Below are 25,135 nucleotides of genomic sequence, written 5' to 3'. Positions count from 1 at the left end.
TAGAAGTCTGCTAGGATGTGAAACTGCATAAAACAAGAGAAATATCGTCTCGGCCTAGAGTAGTCCAAAACCAAAGTGTCAGTGTGACTGAACCAACATAATTTATAACTGCCCCTCCCCTGTCATTTCAACATTAAAAAGAGTCCTTTAGGGCTAAGGACACGCCTCCCTGGGAAGAGTGTTTGCTGCAAAAACATGAGATTTGAGTTCAGATCCTCAAGACTCAGGTAAAAGCTAGGCATGGTGTGGCCCATGTCTGTAAAGACCGCACTGGGAGACAAAGGTAGGTAGATCCCTGGGGCTGGCTAGCCAGCTAGTGTAGCTAAAACGATAAGTTCTGGTTCAATGAGGCACAGTGTCTCAAATAAATGAAGTGGGAAAGTGATTGAGAGAGGACAGTCTAGCATCAACCTCTGACATGTGCACCAGCAGGGGCAAGCACACACAGACACACACACACACACACACACACACACACACACAGACACACACACACACACACACACACCACACACACACACACACACACACACACACAAAAAAAAACCTTAAAAAGTATCTTTATAAACCGCACTTTGTGAATTTAAGATTCTTTAAACTTGATTTTCTTTCCGTAGATCCCAGTGGGCAGAAGTGCATTTGTGAGCAAGGCCACAGCTTTTACAGTGTTGAACTTCATATTTGGGCTGGAGACTGTAGCCCAGTGGGGAGCGTTTGACTGGCATCCATAAGAGTCCAGGGCTCTGTCGCCAATACTCCCAGAACAGGAAAACATATGACTCCATCACTGATTTCTCCAAGTACTTGCTATCCATTCAAAGTATGCTGTGCTGCCTCAAAATGTCTGTCCAATTTCTTTGGCTGTTGACTTTTTTTCTTTTTACTTTAGTTCATTATGATCTGATGAAATCCAAGTTACTAGTTGTGTTTTCTTTGTGATCCATCTTGGAGAAAGTTCCAGTAAGATGAATGTGTACCCACAGCTTTTGGACAGGATGTTCTGAAGATGTCAGATAGCCGTTTGACCTATGGTGTAGGTTAACCCTGACGCTCACTCATTAGTTGTTTTTTTTGTTTGTTTGTTTTTTGTTTGTTTTTTTGTTTTTTTTTTTTTGGTCTGGATAATCTGTTAATAAGAGTTGGGTATTGTAATCTACTTCTGTAGTATCTAGTGCTATCTGTCCTTTTATGTCTGGTAGTATTGGTTTTATAAGATTGGATGGACCAGTGTTTGGACTTGTGTATTTACAATTAGATCTTCTTTTTATGTGAAAACAAATATTTATTATAGAGCATTAAAATGAAAACGCTAGCCACTTTAAACAAACAAACAAAAACTCCATGTTACTATAAATCTAGTAGCATGTAAATACCTCAGGAAAGACATGCTTGTTTCTTATTCATGTACACATTGTGGTGGTTTGAATGAAAATGGCCGCGGAGTCGTGTCGCGATCCAGGATGTCGAAGAACACAGTGTCATCAGCCCTCTTCCGGAAGAGGTGGATGTGGGTGAATATGATGATAAGTCTGCAGATAAAGAGGATGGCAGCAATGTGGATAATGAGGTGGACTCATGCCTGCAGCAAGGAAACGGGAGAGCTGCCCTCCACACCGTTCTGAAAGCTCGTCTTGAAGCTGCTCATCTCCTTTAAAGCTAATGATATTGAAAATGCTGTTCAGTCTCTGAACAAGAATGGCGTGGACCTCCTAATGAAGTATTTATAAAGGCTTTGGGAACCCATCTGACAATAGCAGTGCTATGTTACTACATGGTATGAAAGGGCACTTGCTCCTGGAGGAGTAGGGTCCATTGTTCGTGTTTTGATTGCAAGAAAAACCGTGCAGTCCAGCTGGAACTGGACACTGTTTGCAGGCATGGGAGATGCTGGTACAAAGACCAAGACAACCAAATGGAACCTCTTCCCTGGGGATAGCATCTGTTTCTCTCAGCTTTGCCTTCTTGCTTCCTTTTTCATATCTATAAAGAAGAAAATTACATATCAGTTTCCTTTAATGAAAATTGAAGTAATGTGGAGAAAATTTTGTCTCAGTGGGGGTGTTTGATTCTTTCATAACCATGTCAATAATGTGTATCCCATTCTGTACTTTACATTCAAGTTTGATTGTGCAATTTCTAACTCTGTTGACTGGTTTAAGGGTTTTACTTTCTTTTTAACCAATACCGAGAGATGTGATCAAAGTTGAGGCCAATTTCCTAACTCACTGCTGGTCAGGAAGTGATCTTTATTTTTAAAAATGACTGGCAGCTAGTAACATTGCAAAACTTCCCTTATTTAAGCAAAATGTGTTTCCAGAGTGAGGAGGTGAGCCCCACTACCAGTTTCCAGCTTTCTTTCCTCTTGCCTCCAGATGATGAGTGTAAGTGTGCACTTCCTGTTATGTGTGCATGCAATTATCATGGCCTCTCAATCTCTTTGTGGTGACCAGGGTCCAGAGCAAGAAGTCTTGCTCTATATAAATGTATTTACACAATATAAGCGCTTCTTTGGCACAAACATCCCATTTCCTTCTGATAATAAGGCTGCCTGGGGAAACTATCCCAAGTCGGAGAATGGACTCCAGCAGCCTCTGAATGGATGCTTTCATCAGAAATAAGTTAGCTGCCTTAGACATTTACGCAAGGGTTCACTGTAACACTTCATATGCCGGATGATGTCCTCAGTGTTCTTCAGGTAACGGGGATCTCAGAAAATGTGGTTCTGATCCAAATACATAGTGTGTGTTTCAGCTCAGTGTCTTATAAGAAAGAAAAATGCCACATAGTAAAAGAAAAGTGTTTACTTTGTTGGACAAACCAAATTGGTTCTCAAAAAATGACCGGTGCCTGTAAAAAGTTATTACAAAGTATTTCTGAAACCAATCACCTGAAATGCGTGTGGCCAAGAGGGAATCAGCCTGGCTTTCCCTAACATGCCAATTCCAGAGTCTCTGACTGAGGTGAGAACCAGGACAGAAACTAAAAACTGCTGTTTTTGATACCTGCTTTTTGTTTTGTTCTGTTTTGCAAGATCATGATAAACTTCAGAAAATAAAATGTCAGTTTTGGAAAAAAAAAAAAAAAAAAAAGGACAAAAAAAAAAAAAAAAAAAAAAAAAAAAAAAAAAAAAAAGCAAACAACTTCGAGAACTCACCATGCAAAAAAAAAAAAAAAAAATGGCCCCCATAGAATCATAGGGAGTGGCACTATTAGGAGGTGTGGAGTGGGTGTGGCCGTGCTGGAGTGGGTGTGGCCATGCTGGAATGGGTGTGGCCATGTTGGAGTGGGTGTGGCCATGTTGGACAAAGTATGTCACTGAGGGTGGGCTTTGAGGTTTCAAGTGCTCAAGCCAGGCTCAGGGTCTCTCTCTTCCTGCTGCCTGGGATCCAGATGTAGAACTGTTGGCTTCTCCAGCACCATGTCTGCCTGTGTGCCACCACGCTTCCTGCCATGACAATAATGGACCAAACCACTGAACTGTAAGCCAGTCCCAGTGTAATATTTCCCTTTGTAAGACTTGTTATGGTCACAGTGTCTCTACACAGCAATAGAAACCCGAGCTAAGACACATATTATAAGTTATTTTAGCAAACATGGCTTGATATGATTTATAACTTGAATATACAGAACGTAAATACAAGAACAATCTAAGCGATAGCATTAATTTATAGGCTCCAACCCAAGCTCATGAACTGGGGAACTATATAATTTTTAAAAGTCTATGATAGCAGTAAGTAGGCAAACCGTGAAACTGCCCTTTAGATCATGATTGAAAAGCATTTATTAAACACATTGTAAGGAAACGGCAGGCAACAACCAGAGTACACCTGTAGTGAACAGTCCTAGTTGGCTGGTATGCACTTCTGGAAGGTTGGCATGAACGCCTATACCTTTCAGTTGTGAACCCTCTGACATGCAAACCTGAATTAGGAAAGTAAGGAGAGTTCCAGTTGAAGGGTATGTGTCAATAGGGTTTAGGGCTACCTAGCACTCCAGTTTATAAGACCTATCACCTCTCTTGTGTAAATTCCTCATGAGAACCAGCTTCATTTTCTGATGTTTTGTATAGTGACTTTCCCTCTACACGTGTGTGTGTGTGTGTGTGTGTGTGTGTGTGTGTGTGTATTATATTTGTAAAAGGTCAGTGAGAAGAAAAATCAGAAAAGGGAGTGGGTGACTTAAGGCAGGACGGGGGTTTATTTGGGAGAAAAGCTACAGAGGTGGTCTTTGTAAGACTCAAAGCTCCTAACTGACTAACGAGATGGGGTAGTTATAGGACAGAAGGGAGAGTCAAAAAAATAAAGTTCAAAAGTTTCCTTTTTTGTCCTACAGTTGGCCGTTGCTAGGGATAGACACTGTGAATTAAATAATTCTAAGAGATCAAGTGATGTGCATTAATTTGTGTTATTTTTGTGGTGTTTTCTTGACCCTCTTTTGATTAACCATTCTGGTATTGTTTATTTCCTGTGATCTCTTGAGTGTGTTTATCGTTATCTTCAGATCAAAATATTCCTTCTGGTGTTTTATGTTATAAATGTATTTAATGTGTTTTTATTTCTCCTTCAATTTTAATAACAGTTTTGCTGGGTATAATAGCCCCAAGGCTCAAGGTATAACAATGGTTAAAGAAACAACCAACTACTTTCTGGTTGTAGTTAAAGCCTACTCCACAAATTAAAATCCATGCCTGGTACAATTATAGATGTTGGGAGAGAGAGAGAGACAGAGAGAGAGAGAGAGACAGAGACAGAGACAGAGACAGAGACAGAGACTGACAGAAAGACACACAGAGAGAGACACAAAGAGAGACAGAGAGACAGAGACAGACAGAGACAGAGACACACACAGAGAGACTGCCATGTTTGTTTGTCTGAGGGCTATAAACCATGAGAGGCTAACCATGGGCCAGGGGTTTGTTTTTTTTTTTAATTATTCATTTCTATACAAACAAAAAGTATAAACTACTATTAAGACACTATTGGGGTTGGGGATTTAGCTCAGTGGTGCAAGGCCCTGGGTTCGGTCCTCAGCTCCAAAAAAAAAGACAAAATAACAAAGACACTGTCGGGATGAGTTCAAAATTGTGCTGTATTTGAAGTTGTCTTTGAATCACATTTTAAGCCATATCTTTTAATCACGAGGTTCTAAGAATGTTCTTGCTTTAATTAATTTTGTTTCCATTTTCTTATTCTTCGTAACTGGCACTGTCACCTGCTTGACATGATATTTTCCTGCTGTTCCCATCAGGGTCTCCTATCTTCTTGCCATTTCTTCCTCTGACACATCAGGTTTTAGCTTCGTCTTCTTGTGCTTTTGCCTTAGTCACTGTTCTATCGCTGTGACGAGGCAACGTGATCAAGGCAACTCTCAAAAAGGAAAGCACTGAATCGGGGCCTTGCTTACAGTTTCAGAGGCTTAGCCCACTATCATCATGGCACAGACGTGGTGGTATGTGTGGGGCTGGAGCATATGCTGAAGTTCTGATCCATAGGCCAAAAGAGAGCAGCACTGGGCCTGGTTTGGACTTTTGAAATCTCAAAACCCAACCCCCAATGACACACTTCTTTTATAAAGCCACACCTACTTCAACAAGACCACACCTCCTTCAACAAGGTCACACCTCCTTCAACAAGGCCACACCTCCTTCAACAAGGCCACACCTCCTTCAACAAGGCCACACCTCCTTCAACAAGGCCACACCTCCTTCAACAAGGTCACACCCACTTCAACAAGGCCACACCTACTTCGACAGGTCACACTTCCTAATCCTTTCAATCCTTTCAAATAGTGCCACTCCCATGACTAAGCATTCAAATATGTAAGCCTACGGGGTCCATTCTTATTTAAACCACCACAACTTCCTTCATGTGAGGAACTCTTCTCAGTTTCAGGATTAAATCATCTGAATGGCATTTGTGCTAGTTCATTTCTGTGTCAGTTTGTCGCAAGCTGGAATCACTGGGAAGAGAGAACCTCGGCTGAGGAAGTACCAGCCTCTGAAGCATTTCTTGATTGATGATTGATGTGGGAGGGCTGAATTCACTGTGGGCAATATCATCCCTCCACAGATAGTCCTGGGTGCTATAAGAGAGTAGACTTGGGGGCTGGAGAGGTGGCTCAGTGGTTAAGAGCACTGATTGCTCTTCCAGAGGTCCTGAGTGCAATTCCCAGCAACTACATGGTGACTCACCACCATCTATAATGGGATCCAATGCCCTCTTCTGCTGTGTCTGAAGACAGCAAGAGTGTATTTATATACATAAAATAAATAAATGAATCAGAGGGGGGGGAGAGACAGAGAGACAGAGAGAGAGACAGACAGAGAGACAGAGACAGACAGAGGTAGAGACAGACAGACAGAGAGAGAGAGACAGACAGACAGAGAGAGAGAGAGGTGGAGGGTGATGGATTCATGGGGAGCAAGCAAAGAAGCAGCAGTACCACTTCAAGGACTCCCCGTCAGTTCCTGCCTTGAGCCTTTGCCCTGACTTCCCTTCATGACGAACTGTAAGCTCTAAGGCTGAATAAACCCTTTCTTCTCTGGCTGGTGAATCAGCGTCTGCATCTGGACAAAGGGGTGGACCTTTGCCTTGTGGACCGCCACCTCTGTGGACTCTGACTCTTTACTGTGAAGGTGGAAGCAGCCAATCTTCTCCCCAGCTGTCTCCATGCAGGTCAAAGGGCAATGTGTGGGAACTGTTTCTCTCCTCCTGCCACATGGATCCCAGGGATCAAATTCTAGTTGTCAAGTTTGGTGGCAAGTGCCTTCGTTGGTGAGCCATTTGGCTGATGTGGAAGAAGAATTTCTGTGAAGTGGAAAGCCAGCAATGCCTATTAGAGCTGTGTACACTAGACAAGACTTTTTGCTTTCCCGCCAACTAGTGGATGGGGCCATATTTACTCTAGATCCAATGAGGAAGCTATAATTTCTTGTTTTGAAAAGTTTTAAGTTGATATAAATGTTCATTGTACATAATGATGCGTTTCCTTTTAATACATGTCTATAAAATGCACTTGGGTCATATGCACCCTCTTTACCCCTCTCCCTCCTGCTGATGGTCTCTTTTCTTATCTCAGATACACATGTACATAGGGTGCACTTGGGTCATACTCATCCTCATTACACTCTTGTCCCTCTACCACTGATCCCTTTACTCACTACAGATAGTTCCCCTTGGATTTCCACATTGTGTGTGTGTGTGTGTGTGTGTGTATGTGTGTGCACAAAAGTGTGCGCACGTGTATGCGTGCATGTGCATGTGTGTGTGTGTGTATTTGTATGTGTGTGTGTGTGCATGTGTGTGCATGTGCATACATGTGTGTATGCATGTGAGTGTGTGTACATGTGTATGTGTGTATGTGTATGTGTGTGTGCATACATGTGTGTATGTATGTGAGTGTGTGTACATGTGTATGTGTGTGCATGTGTGTGCATGTGCGTACGTGTGTGTGTGTGTGTGTGTGTGTTGCATTCAGAAGCTGTGATTACATACATGTTCATAACCTGCAAAGGACCCGCCAACACTCCATCATAGAGGTAAGGGGCTCTCTGAGCATTTACAGACAGCTATTGATCGCTGGAGGAGGGAGAGAGGTTTTCTCCAGTGTTGTAACGCTGGTAAGAAGAAAGTGTTCCTCAACCCCACCCAACTCCATCCTCTGGCCTTTATATTCTTCCTTCATCTGTTTCTTTGCTCTTACGTGAGCCTTGGAGGAGGGGGGATAAATGTCCCATGTACAGCTGAACATTCAACAGCGTCTCTGCATCTATCGGTATGCCTATCTCATCTCTCTCTGTCTCTGTCTCTCTGTTTCTGTCTCTGTCTCTGTCTCTCTGTCTCTGTCTCTCTGTCTCTGTCTGTATCTCTCTGTCTGTATCTCTCTGTCTCTCTCTGTGTCTCTGACTCTCTGTCTCTGTCTCTCTCCCTGTCTGTCTCTGTCTCTGTCTGTCTCTGTCTCTGTCTGTCTCTGTCTCTGTCTCTGTCTTTCACTCTCTTGATGGGTTTCACTATGTAACCGTGACCATCCTGGAATTTACTCTACACAGCAAGCTGGCCTCAAACTCACAGAGCAATTCCTGCCTCTGCCTCCCAAGTGATGAGAGTAAAGACCAGCACCCCCACTGCCCAGCTTAACACTGTCTGATCACCAGCGCTTCGACTAGTTATGTCTCTACCATAACTACTTGTCACGGCAGAAGGAAGCTTCTATGACCAAAGGTGACCAAATAGAATTCTATAGGTATAAACATAAATAATCAGGAGGCAATTCGACCGGACATCTTGTCCATTTGGCAAAACAGCAGCAGATGCTTCTCCAGTAGAGCCTTTGACCTTCCTGGTCTCTGACTTCTGATCAAGTTTACTGTACCAGGCATGAGCTGAGCAGAACAGGCCTCAAATATGATCATAAAGTAGTTGGTCATCCCATAGTAATCATACCCCTGTTGAACAGTGGGCATATCTTGCCTACCAGGTCAGTAGTATGACATACAGGATTCATAACTGAGTAAGACTGTTGTTGAGAATTCTCCCCCACAGCCTACCTAGCACCTTCTAACACTAGGCCAGCTAAGCCAGCAAGACAGGAGAGGCAGCTCTTCTTTCCATCTGGGTCCAGAAGTCTGTGTCAGTCAAACAACAGGCGGGCTTCAGTACCAAAGACTTCTCACTTCTTTATGGTTTGTAACCACACAAATGTGTCCTGTATTCGAGCTACATTGTATCAAATATTGGTTGAGTATATTCTAATTGGTCTTTGCACCCTGATACACTGATAGAAAAAAAAAAAAACACCTTATCTTTAAACTTACCAGGCAAGGAGACCGGAAGAGTAGTTGGTAGGGCAGGTGGTGTCTCTTTAAGCTTCAGCTTGGGGAATGCATATGTGCATGCAACTATCATATTTTTTTTTTGTCTAAGTCAAAGCATATAGCCTTGCTTGATCTTAAGAGTGTGGTGACAGGGCTGGAGAGATGGCTCAGTGGTTAAGAGCACTGACTGCTCTTCCAGAGGTCCTGAGTTCAAATCCCAGCAACCACATGGTGGCTCACAACCATCTATAATGAGATCTGATGTCCTCTTCTGGTGTGTCTGAAGACAGCTACAGTGTATTTATATATAATAAATGAATAAAAAAATGTGTGATGATATCACCCTGTCCAAATATTAAAAAAAAAAAAAAAAGAGTGTGGTGACAGGTATTTTCCCCAAGTGGACCACCAAATATGTATGGACATTTGTACATGCTCTGAGGTAATATGATGGGGTCTCCTTGTAGCCAATGTCTCCCATCATGTGCCTTTTACGATTTCTTTGAATTTGTAATTGTTAACCATGATCGCCCACCTAATTGGATTTAGGATCACCATGGAAACGCATCTCCATGTGGGTCTATGAAGATGCTTCTGAGGGGGGGTCTACCCCGAATGTGGGTGGTGCCATTTCATGGGCAAACTGACCACCACCAACTCATCTATCTCTGCTTCTGGATTTTAGATGTGACCTGTTCCTTTTGCATCGCTTGTCATATCTCTCCTGCCAGGATGGGCTGCATTCCTTAGGACAGCAATCCCAGACAAGCCCTTCTTCCCTTAAGTTGCTTCCTGTTGAGTGTTTGATCACAGTAACTAATACAGAATTATAGTAGATGGTTTTTGTCAACCCCAAGAGATCTTCAGGGATGGGAATTGTTGGAGAGGAAAGGACATAGCCATGACTCCCAAATGTGTCCTTTGTGGAGCAAAAATATCTTTTTTTTCCCCCTAAGATGAGGAGGGAACAAACTGGCCTCAGAACCTAGGGTAAGAATCATCGTTTAGAGTCATAGTCATTGATGTCTGATTCTAAGCACTCGGTTTGAACTCTTTTCACCCCATGCTTATTTCCTTTACCCACTTCAGTGATTTCCTAGATTAATTATTAACTCAATTAGAATTTGGTTTAAAATTTGACCTCAGGGTCAAAGATGTCCTATGATGGAAAGGGAATGTAGCAGGCAGCAGCCTGCAAGTCTGTGTGTCCACTTGATTCCTGGGACAGTGCCCACCTGGAGACCCACTTTGCTGTGGGCCTGTGGCAGGGTCCCTCAGCACTACCCCCGCCCCCCAGAGGTATGCCTGCTCCTGCCCTCAGCTAACCATCCCTCAAAATTTGGGCCGGTAGGAATGCTTGGATCTTGTTTGGACCACATTTATTAAAGGAACATTCAGAGGGATGTCTTTAATGCTCCCTCGTTTTCCTGCATCCAGTCTGCAGGACTGCTTGGTCTCAAAACACGGCTAGACAGTGCTATGTTCCCAGGCACTTCGGTTTCACAGAAACTCGGGGGTTAGAACTGCCTCTCCTCCACAAATCACAAAACATCAAGGAGACTGAAGCTTTGACCCAGACCACTCCCTCTGCATCTTTCCGCTGCCCCATTGCAGTACGGCCATGAGTGGGTAGGAAGGAAATGAGTTCTGTTGTTCCTTGCTTCTCCACCTTCCTGGTCATACTGGAGGCGGGGTGATTTTTCAACCCAGCAGATTAACATCTAGGGATTTTAAGTTCCCCAGTTCATGCGTAGGTGGTTACAAGGGACGTGCACACAGTCCAGTTCCTTCACTTGTTAGCTACAGTACAGAATGTCACCCATCATCCTGTCACCCCAACTATGGATGTACGGTTTCTACAGTTTCTGCATGTAGTGCTCCCAAACCGCCATCTTGATGTATGTGGGACAGAGGTTCTCCTCATCTATATTTACCACTAGAGTTCAGGTTTATCTGGGCTGTTTGCTCAGCACAGGGGGCAGAACTTACAGCTCTAGTTGCAATTCTGGAGGGGAAGAAAAGAGGGAAGATTCGAGAGTTTCCTAATATAGTGGTGTCTGTCTCAGATTTTTTTTTGTTTTTAAGTCTGGCTTGTCAGAGTGCTTGCCTAACCTCCACTAGGCCCTGTGACTTATTGCCAGCACTGTGTAACTGGGGCGTGGTGGTGTGTGCCTCTGATCCCAGCCCTCACGAGGTAGAGACAGGAGGACCAGTAGTTCAAGGATGTCCTTCCATACATAGGAAGTTCGAGGCCCAAGAAAAACAAGTTTACAGCCGGGTAAGCCAATGCATATCTGAAATGCCGGAAGTAGGAAGATTACAAGCTTGAGACTAGCTAGGGCTACATGGTGAGACACTGTCTCAATAACAAAATCGTCAAATTTGTAGGTTTTTTTTTTCCTCTTCTAGGTCACCAGTAGTGTTAGGTTTCTCCAAAGACCAATTTAGCTTTATGAAGCTTGTTTCCCCAAGTTCTGCCTGTAATATATAAGTGTTGAAAAAAAACCTGTACGATGGTCTGCATGTGGAGTTCATGGGATAAGTTAATGAAGTCAGGTCTCTATTTCTTTTTTTTCTTTTTTTCTTTCTTTTTTTCAGAGCTGGGGACCGAACCCAGGGCCTTGCATTTGCTAGGCAAGCGCTCTACCACTGAGCTAAATCCCCAACCCCAGGTCTCTATTACTAAACATGTGGTTTCCAGGGATTGAATTCAGTCAACAATCTTGGCATTGAGCACCTTTGTCCACTGATCCATCTCACTGGCCCCTTTCTATATGTTTTTTGATATATGGGTAAAGGACCAGACTAAAAAAAATCCAAATCCTTAATATTACAGCAGAAGAGGAAATGCATGTTATCCTTCACCCCTGAAGAACAGAATGGGAGTAAGAGGAAGGAAGGGCTTTAGAAATCCCCCAAAAAAAAAGAAATCCCAAAAAAAAAAAGAACCAAAAAAAAAAAAAAAAAAAAAAAGAAATCCCAATAGCTTTCAAGTTCCCATTCGTGACTTAGCCTGAAACCCCATTCAATGGGAACGTCTCCATAGCAACTCATGCATCTCATCTCAGGAACTTATCTGCCGGAGGGGAAACTCTCAGGTAGAGAGCCAGGCAACACAAAACAAGTAGTTACTTGAGTCAGTGCTTCATCAAATGTTAATTCTCTCCCTCTCCCCCTCCCCCTCTCCCTCTCCCTTCCTCTCCCTCTCCCTCCCTCTCCCTCCCTCTTCCTCCTTCTCCCTCTTCCTCTTCCTCCTTCTCCCTTTCCCTCTCCACCCCCCATAAAATATTTTGATGCTAACATTACCATAAGAAAAATTTTGGTATGGGAAGAGGGTATGTGTATAGCTGACAATTGTACAGGTGTTAGTGACCGTTCATTTCATCCTAACAAGGTAAAAGTCATAGTGACCTCAACTGAGGTGGCTTTTCTGACCAAAGTACAGTCCAATACAATCAGCCATGTTGCAACTCCTTCCCCGGCATCGGACAAATGTCTAGACTTCTTCAACTTTGTTTCCTTGTCAAACTTAAAATGGGCTTCCTGCCGTTGGTGGAGTTCTAGCTCCCACCACAAGGCCATGCATGTGCCTGCTGTTAAGAAGAGCTAAGACAGGAAACGCAGTTTACATTCTCTTCAAGACACACCCGGGACATCGTGTGCACTGCTTCTGCTCCTATCTCTGCGTTCAAAACTTAATGACCTGGCCACGTGTAGCTGCAAAGGATGCTGGGAAACGACATTAGCTTTCTGTTTCTGTTTCATTGTGAGCAACGGAACTATGGGTAAGAAATGGTTTACTTCAGCTTCTACTTCTAGGTCACAATCTATCATCGAGGAAAATCAAGCAGAAACTGAAGCGGAAGTCATGGAAGAGCACTGCTTCTAGGCTTACTCAGAGGCTCGTGCTCAGCCTGTTTGCTTATATAACCCAAGTCCTCCTGCCAATGGGTGGCGCTATTCACAGTGGGCTGGGCCTTCTCGTATTAATCATCAGGGAGGACAATCTGATCAAGGGGAGTCTTTAACTGAGGTTCCCTCATCCCAGACGTCTCTAGGTTGTGCCACGTTGGCGATATGAGCTACCTAGAACACCAATGAGATGTGTTCTTCTGAAACACAGAGCTTTTATTACCGATGGAAAGAAGGGAAGAGTGGACGTAGGGCGCCATAGAAGTTTGTGTCATAAGGGTTTGTTTTCCATTGCTTAACATCTCATGCTTGATAATTCCCACATCTCGCCACACCTGAGTCTGGCCGGGATGCTCACATGAGTCTCCAAACCATGCCTTGCCTTTGTCTTAAGTTATGCTTTCCATCACTGTGACAACGACATCAGCAGAGATAACGCAGGGAGGAGAGGTGAGCTCTAGCTCAGTTTTGGAGGGAAGGGCATAGAGCGGGTGCTATGTGACAGCAGATGTATGTTGTGGAACTCCTCACATGGTGGCTTCCTGGGACAGCAGAGAGAGAGACTGGAAGCAAGGCTGGGCTGTCACCCTCAAAGGTTCACCACCAGTTGACCTCCATACGCAAGGCCCCAGCTCTTAAAGGTTCCAAACCCCAAGGCAGCACAGCTAGCTGGTGTTTGAACACAGAAGCCTGTGGGGGCTCCGAACAACAACAGCTTTTTAGCATAATTTGTCAGACCTTCTTTATGTTATCAAAATAATTAAAACAATCCAAAGCTATTGAAGAGGATCCCCCAAAAGCTTTCCTAATGTGAACTGGTATCTCTCGATATGAATCATCTTAAAGACTAAAACCAAGAAAAGCTTAAATATTATTTATTAATTCTTTTATAAACAGCAAGATAAAATCCATTATATGTTAACACCAGACTGATGATATCATGCATGTAGCTTCTAGAAAATCCCACTCTACACTTGTGAAGGAGAGTAAAATAGTTTAAACATCTTTTTTTTTTTTTTTTTTGGTTCTTTTTTTTTCGGAGCTGGGGACCGAACCCAGGGCCTTGCGCTTCCTAGGTAAGCGCTCTACCGCTGAGCTAAATCCCCAGCCCCACTCCAAGTTTAAACATCTTAGTATTATATTAAAAAATTGTTATCATAATCCTATCTCCCATAATGAGTAATGGCAATAAAATTCAATTTAATGGGTCTGTAGAGATGGCTCAGGGGTTAAGAGCACTGACTAGCTCCTTTTTGGAGGACAGGGGTTTTAAGTCCCAGCACCTATATGTAGCTCATAACCACCCGTTCCAGGGAAATCCAACATATTCTTCTGGCCTCCCTGGGCACCGGCCACACACATGGTGCCCAGATAGATATACAGTAAAAATTAATTTTATACAAGTAAGACTGCTTTTATGGAAAGGGTGAGGGGCAAGGCAGGGTTTTGCTAGGTAAGTAAAGCTGACCTCAGACTTACTGCGATCCTCCTGCCTCAGTCTCCTGAGTGCTGCTGGGCTTACAGGTGTGTACCACTACCCACAGCTCCTTAGTAAGATTTTAACATATTTTTTTCTTTTTTTGAGATTCTGCTTAACTTTCCTTCCTGTCACGCCCCCACACGGAAAGGGAGAGCATAGACTGGGGAAGTCTGGTTCGTACTTGGTCACCTAAAAGATTCAAAATGGCTGTCTGACCTTTGAAATCTTTTTCGTAACACTTTCCGGCCTTTTCAGAAACGAAAACTGAGGGTTTAGGCTTCTTGTGAATCCCCTAAAACACTGTCAAGCATGAACATCTGACTTGACTCATCTGAGAGGAAATCTTACGCAAGAGATTGGACAAGAAGGCTCTCAGGAGCCTGGGCATCAAAACCAGTTGCTTTTGGTACTAGTGGGAGAGGAGAGCACACAGGGATAGCCCAGTGCCTCACAAAGTGTGGTCTAGAGATCAGCATAGAAACACCACCCAGGACTTGTGAGAAATCCAAATTGTATATTACTGACTGAGAGACGGGCTGGCTCTGCAGTCTGTTTTCACAAGGCTTCCTGGTGACCTGGATTGGGGGGGACATTATCTGAGGATGCCTGGGATATCCAGTCCATAGTTAATCTTCTGTATAATCACCTTCTCTGTTTGCTTCTTTCTTCCTCCCTTCCATAAACTTGAAAGCATTAGTTTCTTTTCAGTGTTTTCATGATGCGTACGTACCAAGTCCATACCCGCACCTCCTGTGTTCACCTGCAAGCATCAGATTAGTGTAGGCCAACCTGAGAGTACAGTGGACAGCAGTTCCAAAGAAACCAGCTCTTAGCGTGGCCTACCAGTAAAGCACCTGATTCACAGAGTTCATGTCCTGGGACTTCGTTTAGCCTTCCGCTCCAGGCACTGACCCTAGACACGGGCTTCTGAATATTGAAGCCCCACAGATCCCACAGCTTCCCCACTTTGTCTTGATGTGATCCCTAAGTGGTTCTGCCACCGTGTCTGTTCTTCAGAACGTCGAAATCGAAGCTTCGGTGGAAAGGGGGTTTCCTTCTAAGAACATAGAGTCCTCATTGTCAGCCCAGAGTTTTAAAAAACTGATCAGTAAGTGATGAAATCACAAGAACCAGTTAGGCAAACAGAGGTTGAGAAAGGAGCCAGCCATGCATGTGCCTAGGATGACCGTGAGAGCAGAAAGGAAGAAGGAAAGTGGATGGGTGGAGGTGGGTGGACCCAGGGGAGGAGGAAGGAGGAAGAGAAGGAGGAAGAGGAGGAAGACGAGGAGGGAGTATTTACATTAGTGCTGGGCTCTCCAAAAGAAGTCAACCTAAAGCAACTTTTCTATATTGTGTGTCCCACGAAAAGTGACCACACCATCTCAGCTCCCATCAACACATGTACACAAAACAAAACACACAGGGCACCGTTGGGCCCTCCCTCCCATTCGTTAAAGCTTTAGAACTGCTGCACTGAAATGGTCAGATCCTATTCTTCAATGGTAAAGTTCAGTTTAGTGATGAAGTTGCTATTTCCCGATGTGCCGTTGTGTCCCGGGACGTCATAACTTTCCAGGACCCGAGGGATCAAAAGGAGACAGGCACCTGTCGAGTGCACGTTTGACCCCTCAGGTGTCTCTTGAGCTTCACGAGTCCCATCATCTTCCCTTGGGCTCCGACTGTTCTAGCTTGCTAGATGGTTCTCCTGCTCTTCCTCCTGGAAGAAGATTAACCCCGTCAGAGCATGCCATGGTATACTAAGAACCATACGGTCCCCACCCAGACCCGTGTGAATTGAACAGTCCCTTTGAACCCTAATGGAGATTCTTCTAACTTTGAATTCTACCTCAGAATCTTGTTACTTTCCTACCTAACAAAACCAGCCTCAAGGCTTTTGCGTTCCTCCAGAGGAACTGGCTGTCCACTCAGCCTCTGCTCTGTGCATCGGTAAGTCAACCCAGTCATCTCACAGGGCAGCTAACTCCAGGCTTGACCGTAGAGATGTGGAGGCTGATTGGGTGTGAGCAAGTGGATGTCATACTGGGCCGTGCTTGTGGCTAACCTCCAGGGGTGTGTTGCTTGAGACCCCCACTTTATATTTCATGGTAGGATCTAGTGGTCGCAGAGGCTCTCTATCTGAGAAACCCAGGGCCCCTCTCTGAGTCGCCCCTCTTCCGTACTCCCCATTTTTATACAGCTTACCAACCATACTAATCTGCTCAGTTCTTTTCTGTACCCCTTGGTTTGTTTCCTCCATTCAGCCAGATCCACAGATCCACAATATCACGATCACCAACTTCTATGTAGATTTATTCCATCGTGATGCAATCAAATGGCTGGCACATTGCCCATGGTAAACCTGGCCTCTCTGCGGGGTGCAGATCACCCAGAAGCCCGGGGTTGCTGTTTCTCTCCTAGGTGAGGTGATCTGAGGGACTGTCCCCATTGGTGTCTTGTCCCAGCTCCTCAATGTGACCTCATCTTCCACGACAGTGTGGAAGTGCCCATGTGGGCAGTGTAGCCTCGTTGTGGCCATGGTTCCCATTCATTTTACATCCTACAACCCAACCTTCTCCCAGACATCACCACTCGGTTTCACACCTCCATAGGCACCCCAGCTTCCTCTTCCAGAAGCTGTTTCCTGCCTTGTTTTACCTGACACTTCGGAGGCTCAGTAAGCTGTCTTTGGATCCCACATAGATTAAAAGTCCTTTCTGTTTACATATCTTCATCTGAAACTTTTAACAAATCTCTCTCCCTTCCTTTCTCCCTCTCTCCCTCCGAATCTCCCTTTCTTATTTTTCCTCTATACTTAGGATTGAACCCAGGCCAGAGAAAACATCCTACTACTGACACACAAAACCCAACGATCTGACCGGGGGAAGAAAGATGTCTCAGAGGGGTAAAGGAGTTTGGTACCAAGCCTGGTGACTGAAGGAGAGAACCGACTCTCAGAAGTTGCCCTCTGACTTCCGGATGCATGCAAGTGTCCCAATCCCACCCAAAAAATCAACATTAAGAAACAGAAAAAGGAGAGAAAAGGATTAACAAAACAGTTCAAAGGGCTGGGTTGTAGCTGAGTAGAACACGTGTCTAGCATGCTCAAGGCCTCAGATTCAATTCCCAGGACGAAAATTTAAAGCAAAACAAAATTTCCAAGAGCATAACCAACGTGAGCTGGCCCGTGGACACCCCCAACTCCTAGCAAGTGTTCCAAAACAACCAGACCACCTCTGGCAAAGACCAAAATTTCCAGAATCCAGAGGTAGGATTTCCAATTGGCCACAAGAGAGCAGCAATGCATGACATTAGCTCTAGAAAGTAGACTTTATATATAATCTTACTTTTAATTATGCGTCCAGATGGGTATGTGTGCAAATGTGAGCACAGGTACCTATGTGTCTGCAACATGGTCTTGTTAGGCTGGACTCCTTGGGGCTGGGATTTCAGAAGCGTTTTGTTTTGTTTTCTCGGGCGAGAGACCAAAGGGGTCCTTTTGAGATTATATTTCAGTCTCCCTGATGACCCTGGTACGGGGAGGTCCAGGTGAAACCCACACAATCTTAGACAGTTCCCGACTTCACATTGTAAGGTCTAAGCTCTCATCACTCACGAAGAGCCCGGTCCTCTGTTTCTGGGCGTCTGCAGCTTCAAGATGCCAAGCGGAAAGGTCTGTGCCTGGTAGATGCTGACCCTGAGAGGAAGACGGTCTCTCAAGTACTGAGGGCCTAGACTGACAGGGATGTTACATCATGTTTCATCTCCCAGAACTCTAAAAGAACACCTTAAGGAAGTGGGTAGATGGTCAGGCCATGAGTAATTCTTAGCTCAGCAGCTATGGGGCATCCGCATTTGGACCTCAACGACTTCTTCTTGCTTCGCTAGAGGAAAGTGAGGAGTAGGCCACATGAGCAGCACAAGAATGGAAGAAATGGGATTCCCACCCACCTGCCCCATGACTGTGCTATTAAAGATTTAAGAGTATCAGGGCTGGCCAGAACCCGCTCTGGCAGGAGGGGCACACCCTTGACATCTGGCAATGTGATGCTTTGGTGTTAAATTGCCAATTTAACGCAACCTAAAGTTACTGGAAGGGAATCTCACTGGGGGGTGACCTGGGTTAGGTTGTCTGGGGACGTGTCTGAGGGCAGTGTCTTCATTACTGCAATTGATGTGGGAAGACCCGGTCTAACCGGGTTGGGGTCCTAGACTGTACGGAAAGAGGAAGTGAGCTGGGCGTAAGTGTGTTTTCTTGCTTGCTTATTCAGCGCTCCCTGCTTTTGACTGAGGGTGTGATGGGAGGAACGGCTTCAGGTGCGGCCACCTTAGCTGCCACACAAGGACGGACTGCATCCCGGATGTGGGGGTCACATGAGCCCCTTCCCTCTTAGGTTGCTTCTGTTGGGGCGTTTTTATCATATCCACAGGAAACGACATGAAGACAGAACATTTCGCACAGTCGACTCTAACGAGGATGGATTTGGCTTTTCTCAAGATGGTTTTACATCCCTAACTCTATTTTTGTCTTTAAATAGTGTGTTTAGCTTTTGTTTTGTTTTGTTTCCTTTTGTTTGTTTTTTTGGTATGAGATCTCATGTAACCCAGGAGGACCTTGAATTTTGGATTTCCCTGCTTCCGCCTCCTGAGTACTAGGATTAGAGGTGTATACCGCTGTGCCTGGTGTCTTATGGTGCTGAGATCCAGCCCGGGCTTGGTGAGCAGGATTCACTGTACCAACTGAACTACATCCCTCGGCACGTTATGGATTCGTTTATTTTGAGACAGGTCTCACTATGTGGCTGAAGCCGGCATGCGACTTTCTATGCAGCCCGACTGCTCTCAAACTCAAACTCACGATCTCCCTGCCCTCAGCTCTTGAGTGCTGATAGCAATGTACTGCCGTGCACGGCCCTCCCACAACCCCCATTGTATGTGTGAGTGTGTGCACGTGTGTGTGTGTGTGTGTGAGTATGTGTGTGTGCACATGCGTGTGTGTGTGCACGTGTGTGAGTGTGTGTGTGTGTGTAAGTACGTGTGCTCACCTAGATTTCTGGTTTCTGTCTCACACAAAACTCTTTACTCAGTCATGGCTTGAAAATGTGTTTATCCTTAAGAAGACATTCTATGAGCCATGGTAGATATCACTGACCAAGATACTTAGGGCCTAAAAATCGAGGGCACTCCAAGACAGGCAGACACACAGACACAGACAGAAAACAGAGCCTCCCCTGCTCTTGCTAGCAGAGGCCTTTCTCTATATTTAATGCTAAATGCTAAGAACTGTTTTTAAAGCCTTGTGCATGCCCAGCAACCTCCACCCATGTCATCAAGCCTGGTGTAGCCATGGTCCTGTCTCCCCTCTCCGTCCCTTCTACCCATGCTGGTTTCTAGCAGAGGAGCGGCAGAGTTGGAGGGAGGGTGGGGTGGCATGGTCTGTTCCAGCATCATTGGTAAACCTTGGTGGATGGGCTGCAAGGTTGAAAATATCTAAATAGGATTAAAACTCTTCTATCTGCACAATCGGATAGTCTAGGTTCTCCTAATCTCTGAACAGCACAGATCTCTGAGAGCAGGGCTGATGTTTGCTAATGTAACCCAGACAGTACTGGGCATGCGTGTTCAGTAAGAATACGTGTGCCGTGGAGCAAATGTATGTGGAAGCTAGAGGCCAACTAGAGCATTGTTCCTTGGGATTCTGTTCTCATTAGAGTCTCCTAATGAACTGGGCATTCACCAGATTCGCTAGGCTGGCTGGCCTGAGAGTAGAACAGAATCCAACTCTGCCTGTCCCCAACAGCTCTGGAATTATAGAATTATAGGTAAACGCCATCACATTTAATTTGTTTAAACAAAGCTTTTAGGGATTGAATGTAAGTCTCATGCTTGCATGGGAGCCATCTTCCCATCCTGTCGGCTAAGGTCAAGTTCTAAGTAATGTTCACGCTGCCACGTCAGGGACCGAGGTCGGGGCTCTAGGTCTTCCCAGGGTTGGACTTACCATCTATGTTGCCAGGTGAACCCACTCAGGAGGAGGATGCTGAGGAGCAGGAAGATGCAGCTGGCCACTGTCAAGAGAGAGGGAGTTCAGGTTGGGGCTATGCTTTGGGGAGGTGTGGGCGATGGGGAGGTGTGGGGGGGAGGAGGGGCTGCTGGATCCATAGCTCAGGTGAGAAAATTCTCTAGGTGACCAAGGACCTCCCAAACAGCCGAGGCCTATGGTTTCAGTTTCTTTATCTTTCTCTCCTCCTCTCCCTGGGGAGCCCTTAAAGGAGGCTGGTACTTGTCCTCCCGACAGAACAGCTCAACCTGAGGAAGGCCCAGAGGACAGTCCTCACTAACTGCATCTCTCATGAAGGAAACACTGAAACAAGATCCTAAACACACTGATATCCCCTGGAAGTGCTCGCACTTCCCAAAGGCTGACTCTGAAGCTTCCAGAACCCGCCATTTATTCATCGGCCCAGGAAGGTGGAGCTCTGAAGCCTGTTTTTGCCCCTCCTACCAGGGATAACTGAAGTGCTTATGGACAATATTTTTTCTCTCCCTGGGTCCCTGTTTCGTCCCTCACTAAAGTTGAGGGGTGTGGGTTGTTCTTGAAGATGTATGTGGGAGGAACTGGTTCAGGGCGATTTAAAGTTTAGCTCTGATAATGCTCTTGGTTTATGCTGATTGGCAGGTTCTAGAATCACATCAGAGATAAAACTCTGGGCACGTCCATGAGACGGTATCCAGATTAGGTTAAATGGAGGTAGGGAGACCTGCTCTAAAAGTGGGGCCCCATCCCCTGGGCTCCCTAAAAAGAAGAGTGTGAACTGAACACAAGCTTTTATCTTTCTCTTCTTAAAATTGTGTTTTATTTTTATTTTTTTATTAAATCAGGATCCCACTGTGTCAGTCTGGCTGTCCTGGAATTCACTGTGCAGACCAGGCTGGCCTCTGCCTTCCAAGTACTGGGATTAGAGGCGGACACCAGGATGGCTAGCTTGTCTCTGTTTCTTTTCTTTTCTTTTTTTAATGGATTTTTTAAAAAAAGATTTATTTTTATTTTACATGCATGGGTATTTCACCTACATGTATAGCTGTGCATCATGCACGTGCTTGGTACTTTTGGAGGCAAGGAGGGGGCATTAGATCACCCTGGAGCTGGAGTTACAGGTGGCTGGGAGCTACTATTTGAGTGCTGAGAATCAAACTAAGGTCCTTTGGGAGAGCATCCAGTACTCTTAACCATCGAGCCAGCTCTCCAGACCTTACTGGATTTTTTAAAAAGATTTACTTATTCATTTTATCTATACGAGTACACTGTTTCTGTCTTCAGACACACCAGAAGAGGGCATCAGATCTCATTACAGATGATCATGAGCCACCATGTGGTCGCTGGGAATTGAGCTCAGGATCTCTGGAAGAGCAGCCAGTGCTCTTAACCACTGAGCCATCTCTCCAGCCCCTCTTCTCTGTTTCTTAACCACAGATGCACTGTGACCAGCTGCTCAGTCTCCTGCTGACATGGGTTCCCCGTCGTGATGGACTGAATTCCAGAACTGTGAGTCAGAACAAACCCTTCTTTCCTTCGGTTTGTTTGATCAGGTGTTTGGTCACAGCAATGCAAAAGGTAGCTGGTGCGACTCCCATCGTACTACAGCTGACCCATGGGATTATGAGCAACAATAGCTATTAAAGTCATCTTTTTCCCCTTAGAAACATCAGTGAAAGAAGGGCTATTTCAACCAGCCAAGCTACCACATCTTGGCATGAAGCACTACTTGTCCGTGAACAAAACGATCTGACCCACCTGCTACCTGATACTCCTTTGTGAACACGAATGTCTCCATAGTTGTAGTCGCTTCTGTGAGTTGTGAGAAGCCTGTGGAAAAGAGAGATGAGGGGACACTTAGTTTATGCTAAGCATAGGACTGCATGAGGCTGGGAGAGGAAGGGCTTCTCACTAGGTTCGGGGAAGGGATATGAGGGGCCAGGAGAGCCGAGTCTGTCTGGAGACCTCAACCTCTGTCCTGTGGTTTCTCCTTCTTCAGATTGTGTGTGTGTGTGTGTGTGTGTGTGTGTGTGTGTGTGTGTGTGTGTGTAGGGTGTATACATGTGTGTGTGTGTGTGTGTACACGTGTGTCTGCAAGTGCCCATGCACATGTGTCTATGGAGGTCAGAGGCCAACACCAGATGCCTTTCTTAATTGATTACCTTATTTTTGACATCTCTTACAGAACCTGGAGCTCATTGGCTCAGCTACACTAGCTGATGGCCAGCAAGCTTCGGAGATCATCACATCTCTGCCTCCCCAGTGCTAGGAGTATAGGTGATCACTGCCTTACGTAGCTTTTTTAAAAAACTGAGTATGGTTTCTCGGAGCTCAATCTCAGGTCCTCGAGCATTGCATGACAAGCACCTTACCAACTAAGCCATCTTCCCTGACTGACTTGGGCTGATCGCTATGGTCATAGTCTGGCTTTGGAGAAGAAGGAAGCGACGAGGGTTGTCTTCCCCTCCTCTTCGCATTCATCGCCCGAGAGGCTTGCATAGCCACTGTCTGCCGTTGCCTGATGGCCAAATAACTGTTTGGGGAAGTTTGCTCCATACCTGTGTTGGGGGTGGGACAGGAAGCCTCACTCTCTGGGAAAGAATTTCTGCTTCCTTGAGATTCTTCACTAGCTGCAGAAGAAAGAAAGAAATTATTTGGAGCCAAAGATGGTGATGTGGAATTCTAATGCCTTCCTCCACCCACCCTCTGGGGCTCCTGGCTCTAGATATACCTGTGAAGGCATGGCACCTTTTTGGGGCATGTCTCTGGGACACAGTTCCATATCAGGGACACTAAAAGCAGTAAAGGAGCCATAGAAAGGCACGTAAATGGGAATTCTAAGCTGGATAGTGACTGTCTATGGAACTGTGGACAAGTCTTTCTCTTTAGGCTTTGTACTCAGCCCTGAATTCCACCCTTGACTTGGAAATGTGTCAGAATAACACACACACACACACACACACAGAGAGAGAGAGAGAGAGAGAGAGAGAGAGAGAGAGAGAGAGAGAGAGAGAGAGAGAGAGAAGACAGAGAGAGAGAGAGAAAGAGAGAAAGGGAGAAAGGGAGAAAGAAAGAGAGCGCAACCACCACCACCAAATGGAGACAAATGGAACTTTGACAGTTCCTTTTGTGATCCGTGACCCAGTGTGCTGGCTAGTTTTACATCAATGTGACATAGGCTAGAGTCATTGAAGAAGAGGGAACTTCAACTGAGAAAATGCTATCATAACACTGAGCTGTAGGCAAGCGTGTAGGGCATTTTCTTAATAAGTGATTGATGTGGGAGGGCTCAGCCCACTGTGGGTGGGGCCATCCTTGGGCTCCTGGTCCTGGGTTCTATAAGAAAGCAGGATGAGCAAATCATGAGAAGCAAGCCAACAAGCAGCACCCCCCCCCCATGGCCCAGGTATTGATTCCTGCCTCCAGGCTCCTGTCCTGTTTCCTGACTTCCTTCCATCATAAATAACAATGTGTAAATGTAGGCCAAATAAACCCTTTCCTCCCCGAGTTGCTTTTGATTATGGCGTTTCCTCACAGCAATAGTGACCCTAAGTCAGACACCCAGGGGCTTGCCATTCCGTGTCTTTCAAGGAAGATTATTGGCATGCCCTGGCCATGGGGGTGGCTCACTGGAGGCAAATTCTGAGAAGCAATGAGCATCCTGAGAGAACCCTGGAGGGAGTCCTGAAATAGGACATGTGGCAGTAAGCAAAGAAACTAGGAAAATTCATAGGAGAGAATATGGGTAGCTTTTGAATATGGGTAGCTTATTGAAGGAGTAAGATTTCAAACAAAGGTGGTTGAAGACCTCAACGCAGGCAGCTTGTATGTGATCAGGACTGGGTATGGGAAAACACAGGCTGAAGCAAACTACTTCCCACATACTGATACTTTTTACCAAAGGTCAGGGGAGACCTTTCCAAGGGACTGTAATGACAATGGAACATAGTACGAATGACATATAAGTTCAAAGAAGAGACATGTGGGCGTGACGCTGAACTTTCCCTGGTGAACTATGGGATATCTTGGCTATTGAAGTTGTGGAAGCTCGGGCTCAGATAGACACAGGATAACACTGTTACCAAGAGACAGCATCCTGTATGATCCGGAGCACTGGAGAGATCCTCATTCCCCTACCTTTAACCATCTCTATGTAGAGTAGAGCTAAGGGGACCTCAGCATTTCATGTGAACTGTGTTTTAAAAAGTGAGACCTAGAGTGTCGAGTGGCTTTTTCCCAAGGTCCCGTGGCAGCATGGAGTCTCACCTTGGTCCAGACAAGAAGAGGAAGGATAGACACAAGAAAGGACCAACTTACCCAGAAATTGATGGTGTTCTTTTTCATCTACACACGTGAGCTGGGGATGCGTCCACCTTATCTCCCCACACACTGTCTTGCAGATGCTGATAGCAGGACCTCTCTGTAGAGCCTTGTATCCTTGAATACACGTGTAGAGGACTATCTGTCCTTCCACGAAGTGGTAGATTCTCTTGGTGTCTTCATGTCTCCAAGGAGGGGGCTCCCTGCAGTGACCTGAAAGAGGAAAAGAATGCTGAGGGCGAGTTTGGGAAAGCACAGCGAGTGCCTCTAGGTTAGCAACTCTGGTGGCTAAAGCTGGACCTCGGTGCTTCTTTATTGGTTTCACTCTTTCCCCGAACCTACAAGAGCTGACAGACTCCAGCTGTCAGGAACGCAGGCACTGTAGGAAGGCATGGAACGCGGAGTCGTGCAGCTATTTCCTCTGAGTTGGAATATCGCCTCTTGGAGGAGGGCTCCTTGGGAGTAAGAGAAATAAACAAACCCCACAGACGTCAGGATGCTCTGGCAACTCATCACCCCTCTTCCCTTATTGTTACATAAGCAGTTACGATATCTGAGGGAAAGGAGACTCAAACTA

General features: G+C 45.4%; 1 protein-coding gene and 1 pseudogene across 1 annotated transcript in view; one reads left to right on the top strand and one right to left on the bottom strand.

Moving 5' to 3' along the window:
- Positions 1–1,460: 1,460 nt before the first annotated feature.
- On the top strand, positions 1,461–10,437 carry LOC116883949 (annotated as a pseudogene).
- Positions 10,438–14,761: 4,324 nt separating this feature from the next.
- Il2ra (interleukin 2 receptor subunit alpha) overlaps positions 14,762–25,135 on the bottom strand; it is a 43,482-nt gene continuing 33,108 nt past the window's right edge. The window contains exons 4-8 of the mRNA XM_032884646.1: positions 24,556–24,771; positions 22,797–22,868; positions 21,997–22,068; positions 20,203–20,269; positions 14,762–15,921 (exon numbers count right to left, since the gene is read on the bottom strand). Coding sequence (XP_032740537.1) covers positions 15,897–15,921; positions 20,203–20,269; positions 21,997–22,068; positions 22,797–22,868; positions 24,556–24,771 — 452 coding nt within the window. The 3' untranslated portion in view covers positions 14,762–15,896. The remainder of the gene's footprint in view (positions 15,922–20,202; positions 20,270–21,996; positions 22,069–22,796; positions 22,869–24,555; positions 24,772–25,135) is intronic.

The sequence above is a fragment of the Rattus rattus genome, chromosome 14 (genome assembly GCF_011064425.1).
Source record: "Rattus rattus isolate New Zealand chromosome 14, Rrattus_CSIRO_v1, whole genome shotgun sequence".
Taxonomy (NCBI): Eukaryota; Metazoa; Chordata; class Mammalia; order Rodentia; family Muridae; genus Rattus; species Rattus rattus.
This window is presented reverse-complemented; position numbering and strand designations above follow the sequence as displayed.